Source organism: Nylanderia fulva, unplaced genomic scaffold (genome assembly GCF_048542155.1).
Source record: "Nylanderia fulva isolate GAGA-0341 unplaced genomic scaffold, ASM4854215v1 Scaffold19, whole genome shotgun sequence".
In the NCBI taxonomy this organism is placed as follows: domain Eukaryota; kingdom Metazoa; phylum Arthropoda; class Insecta; order Hymenoptera; family Formicidae; genus Nylanderia; species Nylanderia fulva.
In genome coordinates this window covers 199,905-213,521 of record NW_028190161.1, presented here as the reverse complement: position 1 = coordinate 213,521, position 13,617 = coordinate 199,905, and the positions used below count along the sequence as shown (strand labels likewise).

The following is a 13,617-nucleotide window of genomic DNA, read 5'->3' as shown; positions in this document are numbered from 1 at the left end:
TTTTAATATTTAAAATCAGTTATTAAGCGTTACATATTATTCGCACTGTTGGTACATTAAATATTTTCAATTATACTCACCTCCATTGTCTGGGAATGATGCAAAGCTTTAATGGCATTGATCGCGTACTGCTTACTAGCGAAGGTAACGAAGGCACAGGCTTTACTTTTTCCGGTACTGTCCCTCAGCACCGAACATTCTTCGATCATTCCGTAAGCGCTGAACATGTTCCTAACGTCATTCTCCGTGAATTTTTTCGATAGCATGCCGACGAACAGCTTGCGCTCTGTAATAATAAAACACATTTTTTTTAGCGATCGTTTTAAATGCCATCGCTTTTATATTGTGTATGAAAAGCAAATAAGTATCTTTCGTTTGTATGTATCTTAATGGCTTGATAAGTACTACATAACGATATCGCCTTAAGGATAATATACAATTATTCATCTTCATGTATGTGTGCATATAATTAATCAGAGAGACGTGTCTTGCTGACTAATCATACAATCGAATGACTAAGATATATTCAGTTGTTATTAGCAAGGACATATGATACATTCTATGTGGAATTGCGTTGTAGATAAATCAAATGCATTGCTCATTCTTATCACATTTCTTACAGGTGAATAGATTAATCGATGTGGGTGGTTTTCAAGTTATGGGAATGATTCAGACAGTATAATCTTTCTTAATTAGATTCTTAATTTATCACAATAATCGGAGTTATTAATTAATCAATAAATAACGTTCGGCTCTTTAAATACGTCATCGTGTGCAGTAGAATATACGCCATATAAAAAAAGATTTAAATTATTGAGTATGAGAAAATAAGTTCTTGGCATGTGCCAATCAACTCCTAATAAAATTTTAATAAACGTGTCGATCAAGCATCATCGATATTTGTTTTATGACAGGAAATTATTAAACGAACGTTCCACAGTTTAAAGGTCAACAATCGTTATCTAATATTCTCGGCCGTGAGCAATTAATCGAAAAAAAGAATGAGTCTTCTTCTTGACGTAACTTGTTCTTAAACTTTGTCGTCTCGAACCGAGGTCGCGAGTGACATCATGATTTTCCATCTCGCCCACCGTTTAATAAGCGTTTACGGATAATGCAGACGGTGGTCAAGCTATGGACCTGCGGTGCCGACCATACTGGAGGAAGCGACCTGGTCAATATTTGTTTAGGACCGGGAGAAAAGCTCTACCCAGAGGAAAGCCGCTTATGTAAATTCGGCGTCGCAGGGTATAGGCTAGGCAAAATACTCGGATGTATCTCTCGAGTTTATCCCCGTTTTCTCTCAACCCTGTCACGCATGTTCAATTCTCCGGTGAATCTTCTCGGTGTTAATGCATCGTGGTTTCTTCTGTGTGCGCAGTATAAGTAATATATACTGTTCAACCATCCAAATTTTGTCTTATATAATACTCTACGATCACGAGCGTCCGCAGGATTTTTTCCAAAGGGGAGCATAATTAAATTTTTTGTTTTTTCTGTTTTATTCTTTCTTAATTTTTATTTTTTTTTATATTAAATATGCAAATAAATTCCAGCGCGGCGTTTATTCAAAAGAAGAGCAAATGCTTAATTGTTTTTACTAATTCCAAGAGGGAGCAAATGTTTCCTGCGAATGCCCATGTCTACAAGTTTTATATTTATAATATAAAAATTCTATTATATCAGATTTTCGAATCAAGGTTTATTTATCTTGTTATTTGAGAATTTGATTACCGAAACGATACATTAACAGATTTATATGCTTTAATTAGCGGTTCTGTGTATCTATAAATAGAGCTTTGCAATTTGATATTTACATTTATAAAATTGATTTGCGATAATAACATCTCGTTTGCCGCGAGATTAATCTACACTATGAATAGTTGTTACGCGACGAAAATTAAATTAAACTTGCATCATTTTTGCGTATACGTTTTTACACAAATATATATATATATATATCTCGCATGAGTGCATTAGATCACGATTATTAGATACTCGATTAGTGACTCGCGTTATATTAATGATCAATATTTTCAGAGTATTAATAATGTGAATTAATACATTGATACCGAGTTGTGCAAACTTGCTAGCCAACAAGAGAGCTAAACATGACGAGCTTTAATATATGAAAATCATGGTTCGCTGTCAAATGTTGCAATCCAATTCGTGTGATATCAAAGGAACACGATGCTGCGTTTCAAGCTATGCGCAGCCATACTAACGCGAATTGAAATCGAGCATACGTCGATTTATAGTATGCGCAATGTATCCATAGAAGTTGATATCGAATTCATACGGTAGGATTGCGTGTGATCGTGTTTCTGGAAATCATCAAAACGCTTTATGTGCAAATAATTACGGCCCTTGTTGCTGATAAATAACACTACGGAACATTTTCATAATGTTCGTTCATAATAAAATATAATAAGAGATACTGATTATAAAATATGTTATTTTGAAATATAATAAACGCGAAATATTGTATACCATGTATACAGATAATGATAATTATATTGTTATAACGAATATTTATATTTTATAACGAATATATATTTTCATTCTGATAACGAATTTGTGTAAAATCTATAACGCTAATATTAAATGCAAATATGTAATGGCCTATTCTATAGACTCCATTCTCTCTGATAATTTTGTGTCTCTAATAATATGTATTTAGTCATACGGCAATTTTCAACCTGATTTAATCGTAATCTTTAACTTGCATAATTTCCTATATTTTTTCTCCTATTCAATTTCAATATATTTATTATTTGGAAATTCTTTGTAACAATGATCTAACTCTTTGCGTTCAACGGGTCGTATTTTGTTAAAAAAAAATAATAATTATAAAAAGAAAAAAATACAAGCTCGAGGACTATGGGAGTTTATTCAGAGTTGATTTGTACCGCAGATAAGAGCGGAAAGGACGAAAAGAGCGGCAGATATATCGGTCTAGACCACGGCAAACTCATCCGCAGTTAACGATTTAATTAATTTCGCAACCCCCTAGCGACCGGATACCCGCGGTTGTCGGCGACGGATAGGATTTCCCGCTGAAATCGAATGAAAATTTTAAGCTCGCGCGCCTTTTTTACCTTCGCGAGAAAAATACGAGGTAAAAAGGCAGCCGGCTGAGAGCGGAAGACAAATTCCCCTTCCTTTTCCGTTTCCCTCGCGTTCCAGCGAAACTGCGGCCTTTACGGAATGTTTATTAAATACCGAAGGTGCTGGTTTGTACCCTTCCTCTTCCTTCTAAACGGACCGAAATTTTCCGTCCGTTGCGACCGAGCGGGACGGGTATTATCCGCATGCGGAGGCCAACGTATCGAATATCCCTGGGGATCGATTAGAGGTGGAGTCGTGGTCGGCTAGGAAATAAGGAGGGTGGACGCGAATTGTCTTGATGTCGTCGATTTAATTCACACACGGGAATAATGTATGATTGACAGAAAAGGGAAAATTGAATGATTCGTCAAATAGAAATTAATTTCAAACATTGCGAAATGTTAGTTTTTTTTTTTTTTTTTTTTCATTCGATTTTCCTTATTTTTTACAATTACTTGGTGTTTCTTGTTATTTGCGCATAAGAGAAAATTTATAAATTTTATTTTTCTCACACACAATAAAAGAGATATCATGTAATATTTTTTTTTAAATTTAATAATGTCTTTTCACAATTTAAAGAATTTTTAAAAATAAGAATAGTATTGCAATATATTTTATTCCATATTGAAATCATCACCGCTGTTAGATTAAGCAGTGTATATTCAGTTCATTTTATATATATTTATATATTATTAATAATAGATAATATCTCCTTTACGTTGTGCGATATATATCATCAGGCATCGGGATAACATCGAGCTCATTATAAATCACATTTAGACGGGAGGCTATATTAACGCGGAAATAAAACAAGAGCACGATACAGAGGCACTGACCTCTGTAACTGCATTTGTAATGTAATTCACGTGCAAACTAGATACGACGCGGCGTCGGATCATGGAGTCGGATATGAGATGCAGATCGCGCCTGCCGGAATGTTTGCATCGCACCGAATATTCCGTTAGGACGTCTGCGGCACGTCGTCGCAGGATACGTGCATCAAAGTATTGCGCATACTCTATCGATCGAGCTTTATAAGGTCGGTTTGCATAAACGAATGACAATGTACAAAAGTTACCGTAAATTGCAAGTGCGATGCACAACTCTTCATGAGACTCATATCTTGTAGAATGGCTCATAGTTAATTGTTTTGATATTATAATACAATTGTTAATTAGAATTTTGACAGACTCCACGCACATGTATGGTTTTATATATAAAAAATTAACTATTTAAAATATTTTTTAATTTTTAGTTTTAAATTGATTTTATTTGAATTTTTTCTGTAATGAAATTATAAGTAGAGAGTAATTTTATATTATTCATCCAAAATAATTTAATAAAAAAATCGAGTAAAAAAAAATAAAAATATGCTAATATCTTTACAAATATGTAATGTAATAAGAATATTGTGCTAGTCGTATATGAGATAAACTTGGCTCTATTAAAGTGCATTAGAGAGAATTAATATCAAAACAATTTGGTATTAACTCCTGTCAGCCGCAACGTGGTGAAAACTAATTTTTGGTTGCATTCCGTAAGGTCAGTAGGTGTTGATAACAATTTGCACTTTCTTTCGCAAAGCGTTTATACGATACAAACAGGTGTTTAGCTTCCACAAACAAAACGTTCGTAGCCAGTCGGTGGCCAATGCGGTTGTTTCTGTCCGATTCGATCTCCTTTTGTACCTCGCGAACCTATTTACACTCCTGTGCAATTAAATCGCAGTTTGCGAACGTGATAAGTTTTTCAATGGATGTCCTAAGCATTTCGAATTGATCCTCGCGCTTGGAAACGCAAACAGCGGTTTCGTATCTTTAGTCTTCTCCCATCATTTTTTACTCGATTTCGCTTCTTCGTGGCGCGATCTAATCGAGCGCGAGAAATGGCGAATGAACCACTTACAGGCTGGAGAAGGAAATCAGCGCGATAGGATCGTGCATGCAAATGCAAACAAGCACCGGAATTTCACTGAGAAGCATTTCGATGCGCCTTTCCGAGAATCTTTCTTCTGATACGCATCGCCGGAAGCGCAACTCTTTGATTCCAAAGTTCGATTTCTAAGTTCGTTATCTCGTTTATCGAAGATCCTTCCGTCTAAGTGAAATTTCGTAATCGAGAAAAGTTACAAAAGCGAAAACGGAGTCGTCAAATAATTCCCACAACTATTTCCCGAATATTTTTGTAACAGAATTTTTTTACACGTTAAATTCGATTTAATTATATCTGTGATGTGTTATAGATGTGATAAAATTGCTTAATAAATATTATCGTAAGCGTAAAAAAATATTATCAAAGCATATTGAAAACTTAATGATATAATAAGACTTGGTTTCTATATATACGGTTCACAACTATATAAGCTTAAAATTACGCGATAGTTATTTATATTGTCCAAGTACGAAACGTGAAAATTAATTTAAAAATTTTAAAGAACAGAGAAATAACTTTAAGAATATTTTTAATTCTCATTATCACAATCGTTCTAAATTTGAAATGTTCATGCTGCTGGAATATTTGCGAAGTATATCTCGAAGTTATCTCTTATAATGACTTTTTACGGCTGCGTCTAAAGATACTTGCACAGAAAAAAATGTTTGCAAAACGTGAGTTTTAATTAAAAATATTTTTTTTGAGCTGCGTAATTGTCTCCTGTTCTATGAATACTGATTATTAATAATCATTAAAATTGGCCTCTTGCCATGGGCGGTGCTAAAGACGATTAGATTTGTATCACAGTATTCATCGTACAGCATGTCGCTTCGCCAGAAATATTTTCACGCTTTTAGTGCTCTGCTTTCTAAACTATGCATTTATTTTAAAAAATAAAAATTCACTGTATTAATTCAATCGTTACACTTGGATATGTTGAATGCATACATTGCATTTTGTCCATAGAAAAATCTGCGGAATCAGATATTTATGAAACAATATCTATAAAGATTTAAGTTACAAACATAAAAATGTGCAGATGAAGAGAAATTTATAATAGAATTTAAAGTTTTTGAAATAAAATAAAAAAAATCAGGAATCTATTAATTAAAATACTAATGAATTATATATCTGAAAAAATTCTTAAGACAAAGTACTTGCAAGAAATTCATACATTTCGATGCAGGTGCATTTCATATAATTACAATTATGTAGTCATGGATGTGTCGCTGAATTCCAAGAAATGACATCAAAGATAGACAATTTTAGACACCTTGAAATTCTGATTAGTTAAGGCATTTGGACAGTCGCAATAATAAGATGGTAAATTACGTTTATGAATATGATTCATAATGTTATGAAGGAGACAATTATTGTCCTGTTTTACGAACTGATAGACAGTAATCATAACGCACTGATGCAGATTTACGGTCCAACGAAAATACAAACTAATTCTGTCATAGTGATTAATATGTAGACAGTGATAAACGAGCCAGTTAGAGAAGGCACCTGCGAACGAAACTGCCTTAGAATATGCATAACTGAGACCTGCATAACTCTCTATCCTCATTCTCGTTTAAATCATTTATTAGGAAAATGGTATGTTATTTTTCATTTTAACCACGCATAACATTTATAGTATTTCACTGAACTTTGCATTCTATGTTACGACGCATTTACTGCCACGTGAGCGTGTTTAATCTTGATCCTTGCTTTGAATCTATTTAAAGGGTGACACAAAAGTTTTATAGAACAAACAATTAAAAACAACACAATATATTTATTCAAAAATTTAATTCAAAAATAAATAATTTATTTGTAGAAAAAAATTTAATATAAATATGATAATAATTAGAAATAGTCAGATTTATCATACTTAGTCTTGAATAGTGATTTAAAAAAATGTTTCCTCCAAAAAATTCTTGCAAAAGTAAGCAAGAAAAATGGATCTTTTTAGAATAAACGTATCATGAAGTTTCAAAGAAACTAAATTCGTATATATATATCCTGTGAATCCCCTACCGACATACATTTTGTGGAAACCCTTGTCACCCTCCTGACCACCAAATATCTTCCTCACGATCGCACTACCGCCGCCAGTGAGAACAAATGACGCCATAAATCGTGGATCGCGACTGCGAGCGTTAAGCATCACCATCGTTAAGGACGTGTACGAAGGATACGAATGATGTCTCATACACGTCCGAATAGTAGATGAAGTTCACCAGTGTCACGTTTATATTCCCGGTGGACTGTAAGCGGGCTACATTAATTGGGCATTTGTATGGGATCCGGTGTCTCATGTCGCTTCCGGTTAGTTCCACTGCAGTCGAAGCTGTGTCCATTATGCAATTCTTGTCCTCTTACACGTCCTTTCACCGGAAGAGACTTCCTCTTCTCGATTCGTTACTTTGCTTATCGTTTTTAGCTTCTTTCTCAGAAATATATATTTACGTATTTGCCACTTTTTTTATTAAACAAAATGCTCTTTTTGATGGAAAAATTAGTTTTTAAAAATATAATATAAAATATATTGTGTTGTTCTTAAAATTTATTTAACTCATTTAAAAAATGAAGTCACGAATTATTATATCGTTTAAAATTCTTTTAACTTTTCCCACGTGTGTGTGTTATTATTATTTGTTTAAACTACTATTTTAAATCATATATATATTTTTTTCAAGTTATTTAAAAATCTTACTTTCTTCACGTTATGTAATATTTGATAATATTGCGTGACTAATATTTCACTTCCTCTTCGAAGCATATTTTTACTCGTAAAAACGTCGGCGTACGCATATTTGCCAGTTCCTTTTTATCTGACGAAACCCTGAAACGTTCTTCGCATACAAAATCAACTACTTTCAAAGGTCTCAATACACAAAGATGATTTCTCGAATACTAAAATTATTTCTTCTGACCTACATTTCACTTCTTTTACCAACTTTTATGATATAGCAATTGTATATGTTGGTCTGGTATATACATTATATTGTTTCATCAATAAGGTTTCTTGTGAAATTATATTATTTGCATTTTAAAATATCAAAATGCCCATCTAGTTTATCGTACGAGAATATAAGAATCTTTTAAAAGTAATAAATAGGCACTATTTAAAAATCAAATCCGTAAAGTACGTTAAGTATGAAAAGTTACGATGTTATTTAATTAATTTCTTCGCCGCAAACTTAATTTTCTCATTATGAATTTGATATTTTTGAACTTGCAAATTTAATTTCTCAGTTAGAAATGTCATTCACTTATTAAAAGTTTAATGAGAGTCATCTGAGCTTATGATAATTATATAATTTTATCTCTTTCATTTATTCGCTTGCGAGAAATTAAATATTTTAAAAATAAATGTGAGACGACCCAACTGGCTTAAATTAATTCTTATTATTATTAGTTTGATGCCATGTACAAGAAAAGACAACGTTTCGACCTTAGGTTTAGGTCCTTATCAAGTCTTACAAATTCTTAAGTGCAATATATAATTAATTTTGTTCCATTTTACATATTTCAATATAAATATTGTGTCACGTAAACGTTCGGTATGAATGGTAAAGACGAACGTTCGTCTTTACCATCCATACCGAACGTTTACGTGACACAATATTTATATTGAAATATGTAAAATGGAACAAAATTAATTATATATTGCACTTAAGAATTTGTAAGACTTGATAAGGACCTAAACCTAAGGTCGAAACGTTGTCTTTTCTTGTACATGGCATCAAACTAATAATAATAAGAATTAATTTAAGCCAGTTGGGTCGTCTCACATTTATTTTTAATTTTATTCATCACTGGCGATACAAGATATCTACTTTTAAATATTTTATATATATGTGATAATATGAAAAAGTAATTGCAGAAGTTGAAGTAAAGAAATTCGATATTACAACTTCGATAGTATAGCAAAGATTTGCATAGTAATTAATATTTACGTCGTTATTCATCCTCTATGTAAAAAACGTTAGCATCCAAGTATTTACGACTATAAACATCTAATCCCGTAATTCATTCTTGAATAATTTGAAATAAAAAAAATATGTCCTTAATTTTGAACTAATATTTATATTCTAAGATAATAGATAGTATATTCGAATTCTTTCCAATATAAACATTTTAATTCAATTATACACTAACTTAATTACATAATTATTTAAATTATTTAAAAAAAAATTTATTTCTAAAATAAAAATGTATTATGTGAATAATAGCTGAAATTATACTTGCATTATAAAACAATGAAAATTTAAATTTAACGTATAAGACGGGCAACAAGAGCCAAATCGCGGATGACAATGCGTTATCCTAACGAAACTAAATAATTTTCCGTTAGAATTAAATACCGGTGCACAAGGCACCAAATTTTACTTGGACACGGCCAAGATTTTAAAATATGAAATAATCTCATATTTGAGATTTAATTTCAATACCCCCTTTAACCCCCCTACGGAAAATAAATAAATGAATGCAAGAGAAAAATATAGATCCGAAAATGGCTGAATCGGGAAGCGAACCCGAGACCTTTCGCTTGCCGGGCGACTGCTCTTCCAGCTGAGCTATTCAGATCCTTTCGATTCTATACTTTTCTCTGTTATATATATTAATGTTGGTAAACAAACGCATTTTTAAGCCAGCGTGTATCAATATAAGAGTTTTAACAAGGCTCTGTAATATAAATATAAATTTAACGTATAAGACGGGCAACAAGAGCCAAATCTCAAATATGAGATTATTTCATATTTTAAAATCTTGGCCGTGTCCAAGTAAAATTTGGTGCCTTGTGCACCGGTATTTAATTCTAACGGAAAATTATTTAGTTTCGTTAGGATAACGCATTGTCATCCGCGATTTGGCTCTTGTTGCCCGTCTTATACGTTAAATTTATATTTATATTACAGAGCCTTGTTAAAACTCTTATAATGAAAATTTATTTTCATGAAATGAAAGAAGACGTTTTCAATATCTTTTTAAACCGATATTCGTTCCACTACAACCACAATAATTTTCAGTAAAAAATTGTTTTAGTTATTATTACATCTGAAGGATGCAAACACATAGTATAGTGGACACTAATCCCAGTTTGGGCTTACTTATCATATGCATGTTGCCATGCAAAACCTGCATGAATATGTAAAGCGCGGGTCAGCGGATATGTTCTTTGGAGAATGAAATTGTCGCGAAAGCACCTTCAATTTCGTAGTACATCCTAATCTTCGAAGTACCTTTGTTTCGCACTTTCATATCGTGAAATTGCGAATTGCGAACAAGAGCTTGACTTCAATTGTTCGGTAATCATCGGTAGTCTCGATAATCGCGTAATTACTTGACACGCTTAGCTAGAATCACACTCTCGATTACTGCAATAGACTCATCGACGTATCGTCATTATCAAGTATCGCGAACGTGTCATCATTTATTATATGTTTCCTACCTACATTATCTTTACCCTTTCAGTTTTTGAAAATAAGTCGTATGAAAAACATATAAAACACAATATTTCGTTGGTTACATATATTTTTGTAATCACATTTTTAATATTGCAAAATAATACTATTTTATAATTATGCTATCCAAATTTAATTAGAATTATATTAACATTTATAGTATAATAAATCATATCTGTTTTTTTTAAATATGTTTTATCTGTGGAAATATTAAATTGGATTAACATTTGCAATTATATGCTATATTTAATTATAAGCAATTATTGAAGAAAACATCATATATTTATAAAGTACTTTCGTTTATAAGATACTTGGCTTGTTTATTATTGGCTTAGAAGAAGTCAAAGTGCAATAAGTGAAGATGAAAATACGTAAGATGATGCATAAATTTATAGCGTTTCTTTTTCTCATAATTAGCAAGAAAATTATACAAGACTGTATGGGAAGAGAATATTATATTAATAATCCGTATAAGAGTTAATCTTTTTTTTTTTTGCAATAATATGATGGATGCATAGTCCTCGTGGCAATTAATTAACTGTATAGATATACGATGTACGTTCCGTGGTTTTGTGTTTGTGTGTAGTTAAATTCTTACATAAAGCCGGAGAATGTAAAATGCGCCGTGACAACACAGACTACGACAGACATATTCACACAGCGCATTTCTATTCGACACGGAGGCCAATATTCCTCGCGGGCGGGCGAACACATGCGGCGTAAATGAGCGTGTTGAAAATAAGTCGCGTAAAGTTGCTTTCGCAATGACACGACGGACGGCGAGATATGCGCCTATATTGCAGTCACAAGATAACGGCGTGGCGACACTAGGTATATGCACAGTGGCGCGTTTATGTCTATTGAAACTTTTAGTTAAAAATCTTCCAAGCTAAAACAACTTTTGTTTATATTAACTTAAATTTAAAAAATTAAAATCAGTATATCTCATACGTAAAATTACGCGTGCGCGCGTGTATATATATATTTCATATAATATTATATTCGCAAATAACGAAATATCATATATCAATAAAATTATTATAGAAATAATTTATAACGAAACATAAATATGTAATAAATTTGATTACCTTCGTTACATAAGAATATATTTTCGTGGTAAAATATAAATAATGTGAAATACACATACAAATTATTCATTGAATTGACAAGAAATAAAAATATAAAATTCACGAAATAGGTGATATAATGTGAAAAATGATTAAAAATAATTTGGTTGAAAAATATGCTTGCGAGGCATATTTTTTCATATTTATTTTTTCTCGCACTCTTCGAGTATATTTAAAAACTCGCGCCACTGTCAGATTGTCGCGAGCCGGTGAATTGCTACGAAGCCTTCTTTCTCTTTTTCTCTCGTTGCACTCGTACATAACTGTTCGTACAGCGATGCACAACGGAACGCGGCCGTGCCATCGTACGGTACCATCGTGTAGGGCATACCTCGGCAACAAGCGGAGAACCTGACCGAGGAGCAATCGCAATCCTCTCTTACGCAACCGGATGATGGTCGGCGGTTTCTGCGAAACCGTTCGCCTCATTGTATAAGACGGGAGGGAAAAGCTCGTCGGTTCGCCGACTCGATTCGGTCTGAACGGTTCGTCGGGATTCCCTCAAGTGAAACCTCCGGCTCTATTTGGGAGGGAAAACGCTCTCACTCCAGATATGATCTGTTCCCTTCGCACATCTTCTCTTCAGCGCCAAAACTATATATCGCGTTGATACTTTGTCGCTCGAGAAATTATCCTGATATTTTTGTCATTTATTTTTTCAAAATTTGAAAAATTTCGACATGTATATTATATATTGTTTCATTTTTTTTTAAAAGGATGATAGACTTTCTGAAATTGCTGACAGAATGATTTAATAAGTAAGCATGATTACAAGTAATCTTGCTAATTATTATAATTATTATAATGATTATAAAAACTTTTATAAACTTTTATTAAGTACAATTATAATCACGTTTATTTATGTGGATACCGAGTATCTTAAATGATTCTTTGAGATTATGGGGATATACATGCCACAAAGTCTTTCTTGTATTTTCAATATCGGTCTGGTTGTGAATTTGATTCTCGAGGACTAAAATTACTTTGGAATATCGTTTACATACCGCGATCATACTTCGTTTCATTCGCTGCGATCATTAAAACTCGATGTACCTTTGAAGGATACGATTTCGTCGTGACTTCAAATATGCCTCCCGATGCATAGCGCAGGGAGGTAGGTACAGAAAAACGTCAAGTTTCTTGAATATATTTTTCTCTGCGCTTTGAGTCGTCCAATTTTTAAATATTTTTGACCTATTTATTGCTCCACCAGGAGGAAAGGAAAGACTTTATGACAAAGAAAAAAAAAGAATTTTCATATATGTATATTGCATATTTTTATGCAGCATTTCGATATGTATGAAAATTCTAACATTTCAGCATTATTATGCAGTTACATACTCATAAAAGCTCAACTTACATGCAATTTACACAAAATGAAAATATTAGAGGATTGAAAAAATGAGATATGTGTGTGATGACACGTTTCGGAAATAATTTAATTATTTGATAATTTTAAAATATTAATATATAAAAATTGTTTTATATAATATTTAAAGAAATTATTAAACACAGTAGGACCCTATAATTTTGGTTTGGAAGATTATCGGTATATTTAAGTATAATTCTTTCGCGAATTGCCAAGACCGCGAATCTAGGTTTTGCGCGTAGCGTTACGCAAATACCTGCAGGGCATTGTTTTGCTCAGGTTGAAAACAGCATTGCGAACGTATGTTCAAGGATACAGTTTCATGTGCTTCGTAGTTGAATACAATTCACCGCGAATTCTGAAATCGTCGGACGAAAAAGACACGCACGTTGCAGTAGCTCGAATAGACAAAACGGAATGATTGCCTTCTGCGAAACAACGATTCATGATTACTGCGCTAGGCTATTTTCAGAACGTATAATTCCGCAACACATAAACTAACTGAATTGCGTTGCAGAGTAAACAGTGGCTCCATAGTGGCATCAATTTCCATGGCTGTTCGAAAAGTCATTTGTGTTGAGTTTAAAAATAATTAAATCTAAATAATTACGAAATTTATTTTTAT

At 32.7% G+C, this 13,617-nt stretch overlaps 1 protein-coding gene across 14 annotated transcripts in view; it reads right to left on the bottom strand.

Annotated features, from left to right (window-relative positions):
• Positions 1-13,617, bottom strand: part of LOC114936050 (CUGBP Elav-like family member 1-A) — a 194,155-nt gene that overhangs the window by 26,276 nt on the left and 154,262 nt on the right. For all 14 annotated transcript variants that reach the window (XM_085481653.1, XM_085481654.1, XM_085481655.1 and 11 more), the window contains one exon: positions 81-286. In XM_085481653.1, the coding sequence (XP_085337779.1) occupies positions 81-286 (206 nt within the window). The remainder of the gene's footprint in view (positions 1-80; positions 287-13,617) is intronic.